This window comes from Palaemon carinicauda, chromosome 9 (assembly GCF_036898095.1).
Source record: "Palaemon carinicauda isolate YSFRI2023 chromosome 9, ASM3689809v2, whole genome shotgun sequence".
Classification (NCBI taxonomy): Eukaryota; Metazoa; Arthropoda; class Malacostraca; order Decapoda; family Palaemonidae; genus Palaemon; species Palaemon carinicauda.
In genome coordinates, this window is record NC_090733.1 from 158,614,075 (window position 1) to 158,632,037 (window position 17,963).

At 37.0% G+C, this 17,963-nt stretch overlaps 2 protein-coding genes across 2 annotated transcripts; both read right to left on the reverse strand.

Moving 5' to 3' along the window:
• Positions 1-230: 230 nt before the first annotated feature.
• Positions 231-7,962, reverse strand: LOC137646721 (alkaline phosphatase, tissue-nonspecific isozyme-like). Its single transcript, XM_068379828.1, has 7 exons — positions 7,917-7,962; positions 6,848-7,011; positions 6,224-6,422; positions 4,734-4,867; positions 2,035-2,136; positions 1,190-1,286; positions 231-355 (listed from the first exon to the last, which is right to left on the reverse strand). Exons 1-7 carry the CDS (start codon positions 7,960-7,962, stop codon positions 231-233), a joined length of 867 nt encoding a protein of 288 aa, XP_068235929.1.
• A 567-nt stretch (positions 7,963-8,529) lies between these two features.
• Positions 8,530-10,803, reverse strand: LOC137646722 (alkaline phosphatase, tissue-nonspecific isozyme-like). The gene is made up of 3 exons (XM_068379829.1): positions 10,636-10,803; positions 9,899-10,091; positions 8,530-8,564 (listed from the first exon to the last, which is right to left on the reverse strand). The coding sequence occupies exons 1-3, from the start codon at positions 10,801-10,803 to the stop codon at positions 8,530-8,532; spliced, it is 396 nt and encodes a 131-aa protein (XP_068235930.1).
• Between the last annotated feature and the right edge of the window lie 7,160 nt (positions 10,804-17,963).

Here is a 17,963-nt window from a genome sequence, read left to right on the forward strand (position 1 = left end):
GTTATAAAATACGTATTGCAATACTTATTTAGTTTAACACCAGAAGGTTAAAAATTCCTACACACCCAATACAATACACTATGTTTTAAACATTCTTAACACAAGACTTCATTCATACAATATTCATTGTTAAAAGACTCCCAAAGTTAAGATTTTCGGAATAAAATATACACTTGATACAATACACATCGTGTTAAACATTTCAAACACAATATTTGTACAATGCAATACTAAAGATTATCTACTTGAATACTTACTTCTCCATCTACTACTGAATAGTTATATCCAGGACCATTGGTGAACATGAGTGTAGTATAAGGCATCTTGTCAATCTCTGAGTCTTCGCCGCTTAATCCTGAAAAAGATGAGATGGGGTTAACTACGAGCCGTTATTCATGTAGAAATTATACATTCATACAACATATCAGAGCGTAAACAAATGGGCAAAATATATACGTTAATGAGGTGGTGTGGAGGAAATGGCCCCCTAATCTCAATGAAGTCACTGCCAGTAGGGTGGCGGATTGGGTTTAAGGCGATAGACAAACTTTTTCTTCGACTTTTACTCCTGATGCCTGGCGGTTGATCTTACTAGAATTGGTATGGACCGCCAGTGGTTACTTGTCTTAATTAGATAGGCACTGCGCATCATAAGGAACTGACTATCCTTGGATGTATCTAGTCAATGAATCCTCTTTTGAGACCCTTTCTGTCAATAGGCGTAGGAGAAGATGATGAATGAGGTTGAACGAACGTCACAACCAAGGTATATAGAATTCTATATACCTTGGTCACAACTTTTGGGGTCATATCCCGTTGTTCCCGCACGAGGCGAGGGACAGTGACAATGCTCTGGCTAGCAGGACAATGCCTCAGAGACTGAACAAATATATATACGATCAGTGCCCAAAACCCCTCGCCACCCAAGCTAAGACCAGGGAAGGTCAGGCAATGGCTGCTAATGATTCAGCAGGTAAACCTATAGTGTCCTCCTGCACCATCCTTAGCTCGCAAGGATGGTGTGGTTGCAGACATTACAAGAAACTATCAAGCTTGAGCGGGACTTGAACCCCAGTCCGGCGATCGGCAGGAAGGGACATTTCCAATAGGCCACCACAAACCAATTTATGTTAAGCTATTCATTTATCTACGTTATGTTTAATAATACTAAGAATAAAATCTGACTCACCGATGATATTATTGCCTCTGTCTGGATATCCGTTGATTGTCATAACGTGGGAATGATCAGCTGTTACAATCACCAAAGTGTCTTCAAGGTTGACGACCTTGAAAATAAAAACATAATATTACATCAACAATGGTTAAAGGGTTATGATAAAGATAAGAATATTATGATACGGATGAATGTTGAAGATAAGGATACTGAGAAAGATTAGAGGAATGTTTGTATGGCAAAGATAGGGAAATTAAGGATGTATGGATTCTAAGTATGTAAGTCATGGTTAAGAGTAATAACATAGAATATGACATAGCGTATGGCAAGGGTTGAGATAAAAATTAAACAAGCTGAGGACATATTATGTTGATCTGAGATTGCAGAGACCAATTGAAATAATCCTACAAAACAAATTATGAAAATTAGAGTTTAAAAGAAATAAAAAGGAAAGTAAATTTTTTGCTATAATAATTTTCAGAGGATCGAGTCTTTAATTGAAATTGACGAGGTATAATAAAAAAAAAACACCCCAAAATCTAAACATATTATTTCGAAAAACTAAGAACTAGGATAAAGAAAAACTATACAGAAACAAAATAAATCGGAAAAATTCATGTTTGGAAATCTAGGAAAATTTAGACTGCGGACTCCTTGACGTACCTGAATAGCACCTTTAATACCCTTGCCCCCTTTTCAAGATTTTTCTGATAACGAAAATTACTTAATTAAAAACTGAAAAAAAATAAAAAAAGAAAACCTTCAGCTCCAACCCACTTAAATGCAACCCATGAATAAATTTGCTTAAAGAACTTCTAAAGTTTTGTCTCTCTGCTTAAGGACACCTTTAAGTAACATACCTTCAGAGCGGCCTCTACAGCTTCGTCCATGGCTACAAGTTCCTCCAGTGCTCTTTGGGCCATGGTATCGTGCAAGGCGTGGTCAATGCGCCCACCTTCGACCTAAAATGCGGTGAAAAAAGCTTTTAGGGGCACGTCAACATGAAATAAACTCTAATTCTTTGTTATTTATGCAAAATTGACTTTGATAGTATCTTTATTATCTAATAATAATAATAATAATAATAATAATAATAATTATAATAATAATAATGATGATATTAATAATAATAATAACAATAATAATAATAATAACAGTGCTTGAACACTGATATTTGCTAGTTTAACATTTTAGTTTATACCATATCTCAATATCATTCCAGCCAATTTCAACATTAACACAAAAGAATAATATCAGGGCTTTAAAATAGTCACATTTAATAGAAAACAAGATTTTCCAAAAGCACCTAAAGTGGCTAAAGAAAACTGTGCATATCGAAAGTGTGAGAGACTAACTTTCACAACTCATTATAAGAAAAATCTCGCGTTACCAAAACGGGTGGCAAGCTTTCAATCACTTTAAATGAAGGGAAGACATAGTAAATGTCCCTCTCTCTCTCTCTCTCTCTCTCTCTCTCTCTCTCTCTCTCTCTCTCTCTCTCTCCTCTCTCAAAAAAAAAAGCTAAACAAAAGGAATAAAAATTACTTGCAACATCAAAAAGGCGTTCAGTTTCTCCTGGCAATTTTGATACATCGTCTCTCTCTCTCTCTCTCTCTCTCTCTCTCTCTCTCTCTCTCTCTCTCTCTCTCTCTCTCTCTCTCGTTAAGCAAAAAGAATCAAAATTACTTGCAATGTTGAAAAGATTATTCATTTACCCTGGCAATCCTGATTTGCATCAATTGAAAAGGCAATTTCAGTAAAGATTCAGTTTTTTCTGCTCATTTCACGGCCTCCAATTTCTGGGCTGAGAGCGGAAGTAAAAACCAATAGGGCCACTCGAAAGAGTTTCAGGATGCCCGGACCTCTTTTTACGCTATTTCCACACACACTTTATGGGTGCACTAAAAGCCTTCCAGTTTAGGAATTACACACACACACACACACACACACACACACACACACACACATATATATATATATATATATATATATATATATATATATATATATATATATCAATATGTATATATATATAAATATGAATATGTATATATATATAAATATGAATATGTATATATATATATATATATATATATATATATATATATATATATATATATATACTGTATATATATATATATATATATATATAAGAAAATTATATATATATATGCATATATACAGTATATATATATATATATATATATATATATATATATATATAGATAAATATCAACACAACATCGTGTTCAAATAGAAATAAATTTCTACCTCATACTTGGGATCGAACGCTGGCCCCTTCTAATGAAAGGCCAGGTCGAAACCAACCATGCCACGAGAGGCCATAAAAGAAATCGGAACCTGACGCTACCTAGCTGTCCGAGGATTTACCTGGCGAGACATCAGTCTCTTACCAGCGAGTTTTACCCGATTTCCCGGCCCACCACGTGACACAATTGGTAGTAATTCATTCAAATTACCCCTAATGAGTCAATATAGATAAATATCAACACAACATTGTGTTCAAATAGAAATAAAGGGTAGTTTGTAGCGCTACGGCCAAGCGTCCTAATTTGTTTATTATCGCTCCGACTGTTATCTTGTATAGAATAAAAACGTTTGGAAATGGTCTACGGATCTTAAATATGTTGTGTAAGGGGGGATCCAGGGGGGCGCAGCTCCCCTGGGTAAGGATACGGCTCTTAGCATAGGTTAGGTGGGTTTTTTAAGTTAGCTTCTCCCGTCAAAATCGTTTTTAGAACGACGGCCACCGTTCAGAATATTCCCGTTCTCTACGGGATCTGGCCGTCACCCTACAAAGGCTCCGAAATAAATTTCTACCTCATACTTGGGATCGAACGCTGGCCCCTTCTAAGGAAAGGCCAGGTCGAAACCAACCATGCCACAAGAGACCATAAAAGAAATCGGAACCTAACGCTACCTAGCTGTCCGAGGATTTACCTGGCGAGACATCAGGTAGAAATTTATTTCTATTTGAACACGATGTTTTGTTAATATTTATCTATATTGACTCATTAGGGGTAATTTGAATGAATTACTACCAATTGTGTCACGTGGTGGGCCCGGAAATCGGGTAAAACTCGCTGGTAAGAGACTGATGTCTCGCCAAGTAAATCCTCGGATAGCTAGGTAGCGTCAGGTTCCGATTTCTTTTATGGCCTCTCGTGGCATGGTTGGTTTCGACCTGGCCTTTCATTAGAAGGGGCCAGCGTTCGATCCCAAGTATGAGGTAGAAATGTATATATATATATATATATATATATATATGTATATATATATATATATATATATATATATATACGTGTATAATATACCCATATCTATATCTCTATCTATCTATTTAACTACCTCTATATATTGCATGCACACACGCCCACTTATATATGCCAAGCATATCAAATATACTCCCAAATTACTCACATATATACTGCACTCATTCCAAAAAATACTCCTAACGTCATGAGATGCCGCCTTTAATTTAATAACAAGCTTGAATTCTGTCTGCCACAAAAAGTGAAAGTATTGAAGGTTAACCTACCAAGAGGAAGTATCCATCATCTTCCTTTTTAAGGAGTTCAATAGCCTTGAGGGTCATCTCCTTGATGGAAGGGGTTCCGGAGGGGTCACGATTGCGATCGACCTCGTAGGGCGTGTGTGAGTTGTCGAAGAGACCTGTTGATGAATAACAGTTATGAATATGCAAATGCGATAATGATACTTCAATTAGGGCAAGTGAAGAATAGATCTGGCATCAATAACCAGAAAAGAGTTTCTTTGAAATTTCTTAGAACTGATTATGATTGCAGTTGAAAAAATAAAACCTGATCCAATGACAAAAGAAAAAAGGTTTTTCTTATATTTAATTTCTTAGATTTGATTAAAGATATTTTTTTCTGAGACTTCATTGAGTTTAGTGATGAAGTCGTAAAATCTATTTTTAACTCTCAAGTTGCTGTTTACTCTATTCTTTATTTTTATTTACGTATTTGTATTTTCATCATTACTTATTTCCTCTTTAGTTCACATGTCGGTACGGTTATTATTAATGGAACCTAAATAGTCATAAACAGTAAGATTTTGATAGATATTATTTTTTGTGTATAGAATCATGTTTAAATTTTAAATTGACTGAGGTTCCAGTTCACAACATTTTATCATTTTTCTACTAAGGATTGTCTATGGTTGATCTTCATACCCTATATATGGTTGTTTTCGCAAAAAAAAAAAAAAAGGTTTGTACAAGACAGTTCTGTGGCTCTGAAAATCATCTTATCCTGCAAACACTCTTATAAATCCATAGTTTATTAATAAGTGCACGGACACACCAAAGGCTAATTATTTTCAGTTAAAATGTCACCTAAATACAGATATAATTATTTTGTTTATAGCTATCTTTTAATTACATAAATACATAGATGATGGCCTTGTGGAAATGTCAGCAACTCGTAATCCATAGGTTCCTTATTCACTACAAGTTCATCATTAGCCATAGTCTGGTGCCCATTTGTTCTGGATTTGGTGGAAAGGGGAAAGGGGAAAGGGGAAAGGGGAAAGGGGAAAGGGGAAAGGGGAAAAGGGAAAGGGGATGATTTGGGTACTAGTTATGTGTGTATAGGTTCGGAGTAAAGGAGATTTTGTGACTAACGCAATTACTTGTCAGTTTTCTCTGCGACCCATGAGTAACTTTTAAACCTTAAATTGAAATTACTTAAATGCTAGACACTGTTCAACTACATACCGTAGATCTAAATAACTGAAGGTGCCTAAATACTAGACAATATTCAAATACATAGATACAGAAAACTAAAGTTACCTTGATGCTAGACACTGACACTTCAATTACAGTAAGTCGGTCCTCATTATTCACCGATTCTATCATTGCGGGTTCGCTTTTTTGCGGTGCAGAGAACCGTATACTCTACATAAATACAAATAATGGCAGTCATTTAGTCGTTAGATGCTTGTAGATACATAAATCTAAAATATTACAATGAGTAAAGGGGATAAACCTCCTATTGTTAAACTCACCTATGGTATAATCGGTACCAGCGACGTCTAAACTGTTCAGTTCGCTTGTCGTGGTGATGTACTTAGCAGTCTTGCCCTGGTCAGTCTTATGCTTCAGCCATTCCTCCACCAGGTTGCGATTGTCTTTGCGGGAACAGGTGGAATTCGATGGCTCTCCGATAGTTGCTCCGAGATTTTGCCGACCTCCTCCGAAGATGACCTATAATTTAAAGGATCCGGTTTTTATATCTTCCTGTGACAGCTATTTTTGAATTTCTTTTTATTTGTACTTCTTATTTTTTCTTTTAGCAATGATATTGGGGTATTTTCTATAAATTGCCTTTTTATGATAACCTATTTTTCTGGTTAAATTGTATATATATATATATATATATATATATATATATATATATATATATATATATATATATATATATATATATATATATATAAAACATTTGAGTGCTTCTTTAGAATTAAAGACAACCTAAAACAATTTTCATTCCTTATTGACCATAGTCGTGGCGACACCTAATAGAAAAATAACAAATCAAATAATAAATAATGTAATTGAAGCTTACCCTTGTTCCGCTAACATTGACCTATCTGAATATCCCTTTAAACATCTGAAACCTCTCTTCCTACCTTGATATTCTTTCCAGGATTCTCTGAGACCAGCTGATCAGCGATGTCCTTACACCCTTCGCCCATCTCCCCCAGCTTGCTATCGCACTCCCAATTTCGATTGGCCGAGTGCGAGTACAAGGCTGCTGGTGTGGCGTGAGTCACCCGGGTTGTAGTCACAAAGCCTTCCAGGTTTTGAAAACGAAAAGCAAGTTTTAGAGTCGAGTCGAGAATTATTATTATTATTATTATTATTAGTAGTAGTAGTAGTAGTAGTAGTAGTAGTAGTAGTAGTAGTAGTAGTAGTAGAATGCTACAAGCCAAAGGGCTCCAACAGGTAAAGTAGGAAAGGAAATATGGAAATGGCAAATATACTACCGTTATATATATAAGTAATGAATAAACAATTAAAAAATGTATAGAGAAAAATTAGGTCATTTATTAAGAGCAAATATTTCAATGTATAAAACCTTCATTAGCGAGACAATCCATTTAGATCTTCAGTTACCTTAAAGGAAAGTAGCCCAGTGAGGAAAGGAAATATGGGAATAGCAAGTAAACTATATATAAGTAAAGAAAAAAAACTGTACATAATATTTTAAGATCAGTAACAACGTTATAATAGATGTCATAAATAAACTATAAGTATATAACTAGACTTATGTCAGCCTGCTCAAATCCATAGATTGATTACATTAATTCTCATCTTCTGTTTAGCAACTATACTCATTTTTTTTAATGAGGCGCATTTGCACTGACTCGCAGCGGTACCCTTTTAGCTCGGAAAAGTTTCCTGCTATCTGATTGGTCAGAATTATCTTGTCCAACCAATAATCGATCAGGATACTTGGCCGAGCTAAAAGGGCACCCCTGCGAGTCGGTGCAAATCTGTCTCACTAAAAAGAATTGACTATAGTTCTATTTTATTCAATAGGCTAAATGTATGGTTCTTCGTCTGATCAGCAGTCAAACGCTTTGGGAATGCTTAAGGTTTAACAGGGTTAACGTTATGAATTTAGGTAGCAATAAATATATGCAAATATATGTAAAGTACAATATTTGCAATACGCGATTTAATTATTATCTAAACCTGGCCTCTCAGATGGAAGGCGTGCAGACATTAGAACGACGGACATGTGACTGAACAGACATTTGACCGATAGATATCTGCCTTTATTCAAAGACCAAGAGCCACTGTCAAGAAGATAAGTTCTCTTATTCTACAACAAAGTTCTATTATAAAGAAAAATAAACAGCGTATAGAGTAAAATGAAGTCTTTTATTAATGGAAAATATTTCAAAATATAACTCCTCCATTAACGAAAGAATCCAGTATGGTCTGTATTTACCTCAATCTAAAGTTCTATTCGGTTTCCTGTTGATCTGGTTAATTATTGAATGGTGTTTTAGCATATTGGTAATTACCCAACGTGATTTGATTAAAGATTGTCGTACAGTATGTCAATATTCACTATAGCTGGTCAGTAAAGTAACTCCCTTACTCTGATGGAATTACACATTATCCTTCACAATAATAGTCTCATTTTGACACGAATTTGAAAATCATTTACTTTTTTTGGGGGAAGCTTATGTATGAACCCTCGTATATGGTCAAAGTATTGTTTCATATGGCGCAAATCTATGATAAGTTATATCGCAAAGAATGCGTAAAATTTGTCTTCTTTTGATCTGTATGGTAGACTTCATACTTCCCTGGCTGTATCCATATAACGCTTACCTGTGTTGAGTAAAGGAATTTCAAGAAATACATATCAAGTTTGATTTTCCGAGAGCAATAGCCCATAGTTTTTTTCTAAACCAATTACTTTATAATGATTATCTTTGATACTTAGAAATACAGTAGGGGCAATAAAGATTTTATTTCAAAATCATACTCCTTGCTAGGTTTTTAAAGCAGTTACAAAATTGTATTAAAAATGATGAACATAATCTAAAAGATCATATGTCCATTCAGTCACTCATCCCATATTTAGGTGGAGCCCTTGGGTTTATAGCATCTTGCTTTTCCAACTAGGGTTTTAGCTTAGCTAGCAATGATAATAATAGTAATAATGAGTGAAATATCATTCTGCCACCCGGACACGATGACCAGTGCCCATCATCGACTAAGAGGGTGGTGGTCGTTCATTAACTTGTCTCTTAACATGGACCAAAAAAAAAGAAAAAAAGAAAAAAAGGGAATAAGGTACCACTAGCCTAAGAGGTGTCACATTTAAAAGCGCAACAGAGCTAAAATCCGAGCAACAGTCATTAGTCTGCTAGGACACTTAAATTCGGCTGCAGGGAAGAATTCTATAATGAAAACATTGTATATGCTGATGCCATCTTAGTCTGAAATCTAACGGAGGTTGCACTTTTAAAGCAAAGAATATCAACTCGAATAATATTCCTCGTCATCATCGGCTGTTACTATTCCACTGTAAGACAAAGGCCTCAGACCTGTCCTTCCACCTGCGTCTGTTTATGGTCTTTATATGCCAGTCTATATCCGCAAATTTTCTTAGCTCTTCAAATAATCGCATTCTCTTCCGTACCGCGCTTCTTTTGCAATTTCTAGGGACCAATTTGTTATTCTTAATGCTCATCTATTATATGTCCTTCTTATTATATGTCCTGGCCAAGTACATTTCTCTTTCTTACATGTTAGACTATCTTTTACTTTAGTTTACTCTCGTATCTATGTTGCTCCTTTTATGTCTCGTAGTATTAATCCCATCACTATTTTTCCTTAGCTCTTTGAGCTGTAACTAGCTTATGCTTAAATATTAGCAATCAATGAACCTAACAGCGGCCCTTCCCTTTTATGAAGGAGTTATCTAAATGGAAGACAGCCTGTGAATAGTGGTTTTCACACGCCCCTGATGTATACACGACACTCACGAGGTGCTCGCGCGAGGGTAGTAACCTCTGCATTCCATGCTTTTATCTTTCTCTGGTATATTTGGAAGATTTATATCAGAAAAAGTGTAAAGAAGGACTTTTTCACCGGGCGTCACAGGTCGACCCAGAAATAGATTTTTCCTTCGTCAAAATCCCTTATATCAAACCTACCCGTATCTTTTCCGGCGTCTTGAGCCCAGGCCAGGACGGACGGAGTGTGATTATCAGGATCTCTCGCGGCGGGGCAGTCATCGAGTGTTACATTGGAGTCGACTCCGACGGTTCTGTAATTGCCTTTAACTCCGCAGAGGTAGGCTGTGGCCGTGGCTGCGCTGTCGGGCACTTGTTTGTCAACAGTGTATGTCTGTGTGGAGATATAGATGATGTTTATTCCGAAGGGGTATTGGTGTTTTGAAAACTTGGTTAGCTTCGGGGAGTTGATGTTATTATTACTATTGACATTATTGTTACTATCATTGATGATAATGATAACTTTAGATATAATAGACGCGTTTAATCAAAAACAATCAATTTAACAACTCAAAAACAATGTCAGAACAGAACTGCATAATATGAAATAAAACTTGAAAGAAAACTAAATAAGTATTGAAAAATACTCATCAAATAAATAAAAATAACAGAACACGTCATATCTAAAATATCACTTTTGAAAACAAATAGAATAGTATTACAAAAACAAGAATTATAAAAAAGAAAGGAAAAAGAAACAGACTACCAATCTAGGACAAAACACATCGTATCCAAAATAATCACCTTTGAAGGCAAATAAAAATAACAAAAACAAGAATTAGAAAATACAAAGAGAGAGAGAGAGAGAGAGAGAGAGAGAGAGAGAGAGAGAGAGAGAGAGAGAGAGAGAGAGAGAGAGAGAGAGAGAGAGAGAGAACCTTAAGCAAAGCAGCATTGGGAAATGTTTCCCAGGTGAGAAAACCTTCTTCACCATGTTTGTTTTTCTTTTGCCCTTTGTAGATTCGTCCAGCAGTGTTGACGGTGATGCCCATTCCGTCGCCCAAAAAGATGATGACGTTCTTCGCCACGTTCCAGTTCTCACTCATGTTCATGACAACCTGAATCTCGTGCTGTGCTATGTTCACCCAGTGTTTACGGTCTGAGAGAGAGAGAGAGAGAGAGAGAGAGAGAGAGAGAGAGAGAGAGAGAGAGAGAGAGAGAATTAGAAAGAAAATGCTATACTTATGAATTTGTAAAATCCTCAGGATCCTTTTTTTTTTTATTTAAAAGCAAAATTTGAATGGCGATTTATAGTAACAACCTACATTTTTTTTTAAAGTACCGTACAAATCAAGAAGTTTATAAAATTCAACATTTAAAATCAGAATATGATTGTAGATTATTCTTGATTAATATTTAAAAAAAAATAATTACCAAATATGAGAATTGACAATATAAAAAAGACACATGAATGCTCCTTAAAATTCTCCTCAAACACATCAGCCGTAACTAATGTGTATATTAACATTATTGTAGAAGCCTCGTAAAGTAAAGTGTTTCTATCAAAAGATAAAATCTTAATTACCTTCAAGAGCTCGCTTCTGGGCAGGGATTGTCACGGCGAAGAATATTAAGGTCCATATTACCCCTCTTATGGATCGTTGTAACATCTTTATGCTGTTAGATAGAAAATTATTGCCTTTTAGCTATGCAAAATAGTATAGAGGAAAATGAAGGGTTGGGTAAACCCAAAGTTGTATGGGTAAGATCAATTTGCTAATTAGAAATCATGTCAGTGATGAACAAGTTTAATGATCATCTTAATATTTGCCTTATTTTCCATATCAGTGTCAACCTTTGTTCATGTGTTCCAAGATTCTGAACAAAATCCTGTAGATTAAAAAAATATAGTCACAGCAAAACAGAATTACAAATACTCTCTCTTAACTAACAGTAAACATTTGAAATAAAAAAAACCTGAACACCCAATCCTTATTCAAACCAGAATGTTTCAACCAAGCAAATGACCTTCACCGGATTCTGTGTTGACATAAGAAACAAGCAGTCATGTGCTGGGCAGGTAAAACCCGCTTCAGACCGAGCAAGTTCAATCTCATTTATTGACTAATCGGTACCAGGCCACGCCCACCACATCCAAGCGTCTGTAACTATTGGTTTCAGGGAGTATTTCATCCATCAGCGTTTCTTTATATGGCCGGAGAACTTACAAAATGTTAAACAAGTAAATCTAACAATTTTGTTTTACATCACAAGTGTGATCACAAATAAGCAAAACACAAACTCCGTTGATGATAGTCACAAATAAACAGAGTGAAAATGTCAAAATCTGTCAATGCTAAGACAAGATGAGAATATTTCATTCAGACGAATGAAACCACTAATGTTTACCAAAACAACACAATCTCCACTTTTATAGACATTTCGTACATACGTGAATGAATTTTGTTCATGAATATGACACCTGTAATCCAAATGAGCACAAACCTCTCACGTTTGTTTACAGTGAAAAAACTGACAATATTTCATTTACCCTCACATACTAAGCCCCAAATACCCTCCCTGTACAAAGCACAAAAAAAAAAAAAAAACACTTTCTTACAATTCAGATGAAATTCAGTAAAGATTTAAGACTAATATATCCAAATACATGACGCAACAACGCACTTTTTATACATTAAAACACGCGATACATCCACACATACACCAAATTAGTGTTCATCAGCACATTCAGGCACGAAACCAATCGCAAACCCAAACAATAAGTCATTCAGTTCGTAACAAAAACTGAAGTTTAACTGAAGCAACCGGTATTTAGTAAACTATAATTTCTGTAACGTGTAAGCTAAACAAAAAACCGTCCACTTCACCTCACCTTCACAGGAAAACACTCCAGAAAACACTTCAGCAAAACCTCACTTCTTTGAAGCAGGTCTGTGCGATATTCACCTTTAAATGAAAACGACCACGAAATGCTAAAATGACGAAGACGTCTCAGCCACTAGAGATATGAGTGATCGTCTCTGGGGATAAGAAGAGTTCAATCAGCTGTTGGCGACTGAAAGGACAGGCTTGCATGTGCTCTTTCTTATATTCAAATGTGCCACATCGCCTTGGTCGTAGAGGGCTGGGAGGATCCTCACAGGTACATGGCCTAGGGAGGCGGGGAGAACTATAGGCTCCCCAAACCCCACCATCCTTAGCTAACAAGGATGATCAGGTTGCAGACACTACAGGGAATTGTCGAGTTTGAGTGGGACTCGAAGCCCAGTCAGGCAGAGCGCCAGGCACAGCAACCACAACTATGAACATTTTATGAATTATATAATTTTCTTATTGAAAGGAATAGGGATCATTGGTATTAACAGCCATCTAGTACAATGCTGATTTACTGACCTTATGATTGATAGACTGAATTTTAGCAGAAAAGTCAGCTAAAGAAGGCTAAGTTAAAACTAGAAGCTTCAAAATAATCAATGAGAAAAATAAAAGAAAAATCTACATGCTTCTTTATTTGCTTCGAGAATTAAACGATACATTCCTAAGGGTATATTGGTAAGATGTCTACTATTTTGAGAATTTTTACATCGTGTTCACTTTACACAATTATGGTAGGGTTTTAATTTTTCATAGTTATGATATTGTGATCTTTTTTTTTTATAATTATATTAAAACTTCTCTTTTCAGAATTATGACATTGTGATCTCAGTTTAGAATTATGACGTGAACTTCTCTGTTTAGAATTATGTTGAGACTTCTCTTTTAAGAATTATTACAGTATCCGAACAACCAGGTAATTACATATTACTAAGGTTTTGCATAATAAAAGGTCTTGGGTCTTGTGAGTCTATCATTATCAGTTTAGATTAGAATCAAATCAGCTATATCTTGTATGTATGAAGAATGTTGAATTTTAAACAATTGTCAATGACTTTATAAGATTAATTTGAATTTTAAGTAATATCTCAATGTTCGATAAAAATATGAATCTTGAATAAAATAAGAATATTTGATCAATTACGAAGCTATGAATTATAGACAAGAAATAACGCTATCTTGTAAGTATTCAATTAAAACAATTATATCCGAGGATTATACAAATACCAATACTAATGTACCATAGGAAAGAGAATGAAAATGATAAAAAAAAAACATATATGGGTCATTGAGTGAGAACAAAAACCTTTAACAAACTTTCTTTTTTTTTATTTTTAGATTAGCAGGAAACATTATTGTACCGAAAAAGGAAGCGGAGGAAGAGATTTCAACTCTCACTTGGATGTCGAAGCTGTTTTAGATAATAAAATCTGGAAGCAAAGTCCTCGATTGCCTTTAAGCTCTTTTATGATCCTGAATCAAGGCTCGCTTCATTGAATTTGTCGTAGTGATAAAACTCAGATAACTTTGTACTTTAAATTTTATTATAAAGATTGTTGTATGCATAGATAATCGTGCATACTTTTAGTAATCCATATGCTTATATATATATGCATGTATATATGTATATATATATATATATATATATATATATATATATATATATATATATATATATATATATATATATATATATATATATTGGCTCAGGCCATGTCGTCCTGATGGAAGTTCCTATAAGATAGCTTTGTAGGGTATATTTGACTACAGTGATATTCCCAGAGAATTTTACCGTAAGGAATGCAGAATTCTAACTCCTGGAGCGAATATCCCCAAATAATCTCACAGAAATATCGCATAATATCAGAGGACGTATTCTTGACACGTCACATAGCTATCTTTGCCCCGAACAGTATTAACACTTCGAGTGGGAATAGTGACAAGAATCTGAAACGAGAATGAAAAGGGAGCCGCTCATAAGGCATCTCTCCTATTCCGTTTTCAGTGTGTATCTGATGAAGGCGGTAGCGCCCTCTTCATTCATTTTTTGTGTAGCTCAACTACTCGGTGTTTTCCCTGTGTTCTCTCATTATTTTGGATTTAATTTAACATTTTGATAACTTCTCCGGCCTCTTCTGCCTCTAGGAAGTTGAGTATTATCTTTACTATGTATAAATGTAGGCTCTTGTCATTTTGAATTAAATCAAAAGTGATTTTAACGTAAACAAGAGCGGTTGCCTACCGGAGGCTTCCTGGATGCTATCGCTCGCTCTCACTGATCAGTTAGTTAGCTAGAGCGAAGTTCCCTGTTTGTTACGCTTTAATAATTTTGCTATTTAGCTACTCTAGAAATGCTTATATTGTTCGGTCAGTGTTAGCTCGGTGAATTCGACACAGGTCGAGGTACCGATCCTGCCTTTTGCGAGGCTCGTAGCCTAGACGTCTGGCACAAGTACTTTCATGCATGGTATAAGTTTTTCCGAGTGTTATTTTATTGAAGCTATAGGCAAATATTTTATACATGTAAGATATTGCTGAATGTTTTTTCCAAGATTGTATACGAGAGAATTTCGGTGATTTAGGTAATCTATTCTCATCTTACCTAGTCTAGTATTCTAGGTACAGTAGTATACTTTCGCACATCCCCGATTGTTCTTTTTCTCCTACGGAGGCTAAGTTCAATCCCTCTCTACCTATGTGAGCCTTCGGCTTAATCCTAGTGGTTCTATCTGTATAATAATTCAGGTATAACTATTCTAGGATATGTCTGTCCTAAACCTGATAACCAGAGTGACTGGTTTTTTGGGTTACGGCAGAACATCAGAGTTTCTAGTCTGTGGTCTGCTTCTTCCTAGCATAGAGAAAGAGTCTCCTTTGCTAGGTTAGGGGCGGACACAGGAAGCTTTGCTTCCCTAGTCCATGTTGGAAGGATTCTGCACAAGATGATTCCTTCCTCTAGTGGCCTAGCAGACTGTCCTGTGTTGTTTTTCTCGGGCTGGAGAATGAGTTTTCTCTGTTGCCCGGCAAAATAACTTCACCTAACTTTGTTCTGGTTGGGAGGAGGTTAGCAAGTATTGCCAATCTTCCTCTCTAATAGACAACTCTTGGTTAGGATGAGCTTCCCTAACGGCTGAGTGTGTCTCCTGCTAGAACGAAGTCTATAGGACCCTTATTCCTTCCCCACCTCTCTTTCTTTTATTTTCTTTTAGCCATAGTCCTACTTCCGTACCTAGTATAGGTTAGGATGGAGGACAGGCTCAGCTCTCTGCCGGCCGGCACTACGTGCCGGCCGGCAGAGACCCTTTATTCTTTGCAGAGTGAACCCCAGACCTCCCTTGGTCTCCCTTCCATGTCCGTTGGTAGAGTCCGGCAGACTATGGATTCTTTGGAAGCCTGAATGTTACATTCTCCCCTTCCATAAGTTCACTCTTTCTGGATGGAAGGTCGTATGGCATGCCGCCCTATAACCTTACATCCATACTTTTTCTCTGATTATTGTGTTGCACCCCTATCCCGGCTGCTGGCTTGACAGCCGACAGCCGGGAAGGTAGACGTTCTCTGATTCTTGGCTACTGTCGGCGGCATGGTTTTATTATCTTTGCTGGCCGGCAGTGGAATCACAGCCCGAATTCGCTGGCCGCTACGATTAGCGGCCGGCAGCTGGGTTTTAGTGTTTTCAGCCATCGGCTGGCAATGATTGCCGGCCGGCACACAGTCGCGATTCAGTGGGCTGCCACCTATTAGTTAAAGATAGTATATCTTTGATCTATAAAGGGGTAGTTGCCGGCCGGCACAATAACATGCAATGTACAGTAGTTGCTATATTTGTAGTGTAGTACACACTGCATTAGTAGAAACTGCTGTACAGAGTTTGTGATAACACTAATGTTCTTCATCATACTTAATGTTATCTTGTACAGCCTTTTGTTGAGACCGTACTTTATATAGAAAGTGAGTTCTTTCTGTAATCATTCAATCCCGTATATTAAAACTACACATTAAATTTCCGTTTAGGAAATTACGTAAGGTATTCTAGTATAGAATGAACCTTAGTTTTAATATTTTGGGAAGTTACAGCAATTGACTGAACAGGAAATACAAATGTGTGTCTTTCCTTCTTTCTTTTATAGCTTTTCTATATAAGCTAAATGTTTCAATATAAGTGAAAAGCCTTCACTTGATACTCATGGATTTTTCTTCTCTTTACCGGAGGACCATCCGAAGTGCGGGAATGTGTTCTGTAATGTCCGCAGTAAGAACTTCTGTGGACATCATTATTGCAGGAGGCACGCAGCATGCACAGCCTCCAGAGGTGTTCTCCGCTATTGGGACGCTCAGGTTTGTACAGTTTGCTCTAACCTGATTACCGAGGCTTTTGATGACCCTAAGTCAACGGAGTCAAGGGATGCTGCCAGGGAAATGTTACGATCCTGGGTGAGGGGTTTTCAGAAAAACACCTCAGGTCCCTACCTTCCAAATGAGAAGATGAGGGCCTACCTTTTCCCTAAAGCATCGGCTGATGCAATCATCCCCCAGCCTCAGGTGGAGATACCAATTGCCCTGAATCCGGTAGATTCTGAAGTCTCAGCCGCCCTTCAAGACATCCAAGTGGACGATAGGATGTCGGAGGTGTCGGATTCTACTGACAAAGACCTTCTAGGAGAAGGTCAGGAGGAGGAGCTGTTTCAGACTCCTCAAGTAGAAGAGCATGAAATTGACGAAGTGTCGGTTACGTCGGTTCCGGACCCAGAACCAGTTCCTTCTACATCGTCTGCTATCCCAGATGAACTGGGAAGGACTCTTTCTTCCATTGTTGAGTTGATCCAACAAATTCAAAGGAAGAATGATGAGAAGGAAGCTGCAATGAAACTGGAGTTACATAGACTTGCAGCATCACGTGGTCCCCAGAAGCGGCTCACCGTGAAGGATCTTCCTTTGTGCTCGAATACCAATCCTTGGAGGTATGCCGAACACATGCCAATGACAACTGGGGAGATCATGATCTCAAAAAAGTTGGGAGCAAATCCCCTGGAAGAAGTGGAATTTTGGCCCAACAAAGATTTTTATCCGGACTGCTATGCCTGTCTTAGGAAGGAGCCAGCCTTAAAGGAAGAGACGGAGCCGGAGGTCATAGTTTTTTACCATAGTAAAGCTCAGACGTTACTATCGAGCTCGATGAAAGAGAGGGGCTTCACTAACTCAAAGGTGCACGCCTTGAGTAGAAGCTTCCCTCCTTTGTGGCCTCTCCTACCAGAGCCTTTCCCTTCTTGGAAAAGGGATATAAGGCTGCCTTAAATGCAGTGGAGGCAGGGAAACCATGCCCCTCCTTGGAGGAGTGCAAGCCGTTATCTCTGACCTTGCCCTTGGACCA

Coding starts and splice junctions, on each gene's coding strand:
- LOC137646722 (XM_068379829.1), bottom strand. CDS start 10,803: ATGAGTGAGAACTGGAACGTGGCGAAGAACGTCATCATCTTTTTGGGC. Junction 10,092..10,635: donor CCAATGCTGCTTTGCTTAAG/GTTCTCTCTCTC, acceptor ATCTCCACACAG/ACATACACTGTTGACAAACA. Junction 8,565..9,898: donor AGACGCCGGAAAAGATACGG/GTAGGTTTGATA, acceptor TACTCAACACAG/GTAAGCGTTATATGGATACA.
- LOC137646721 (XM_068379828.1), bottom strand. CDS start 7,962: ATGTCCGTCGTTCTAATGTCTGCACGCCTTCCATCTGAGAGGCCAG. Junction 6,423..6,847: donor ATCCTGGAAAGAATATCAAG/GTAGGAAGAGAG, acceptor TTTAAATTATAG/GTCATCTTCGGAGGAGGTCG. Junction 1,287..2,034: donor CTGTAGAGGCCGCTCTGAAG/GTATGTTACTTA, acceptor TTTATTTTCAAG/GTCGTCAACCTTGAAGACAC.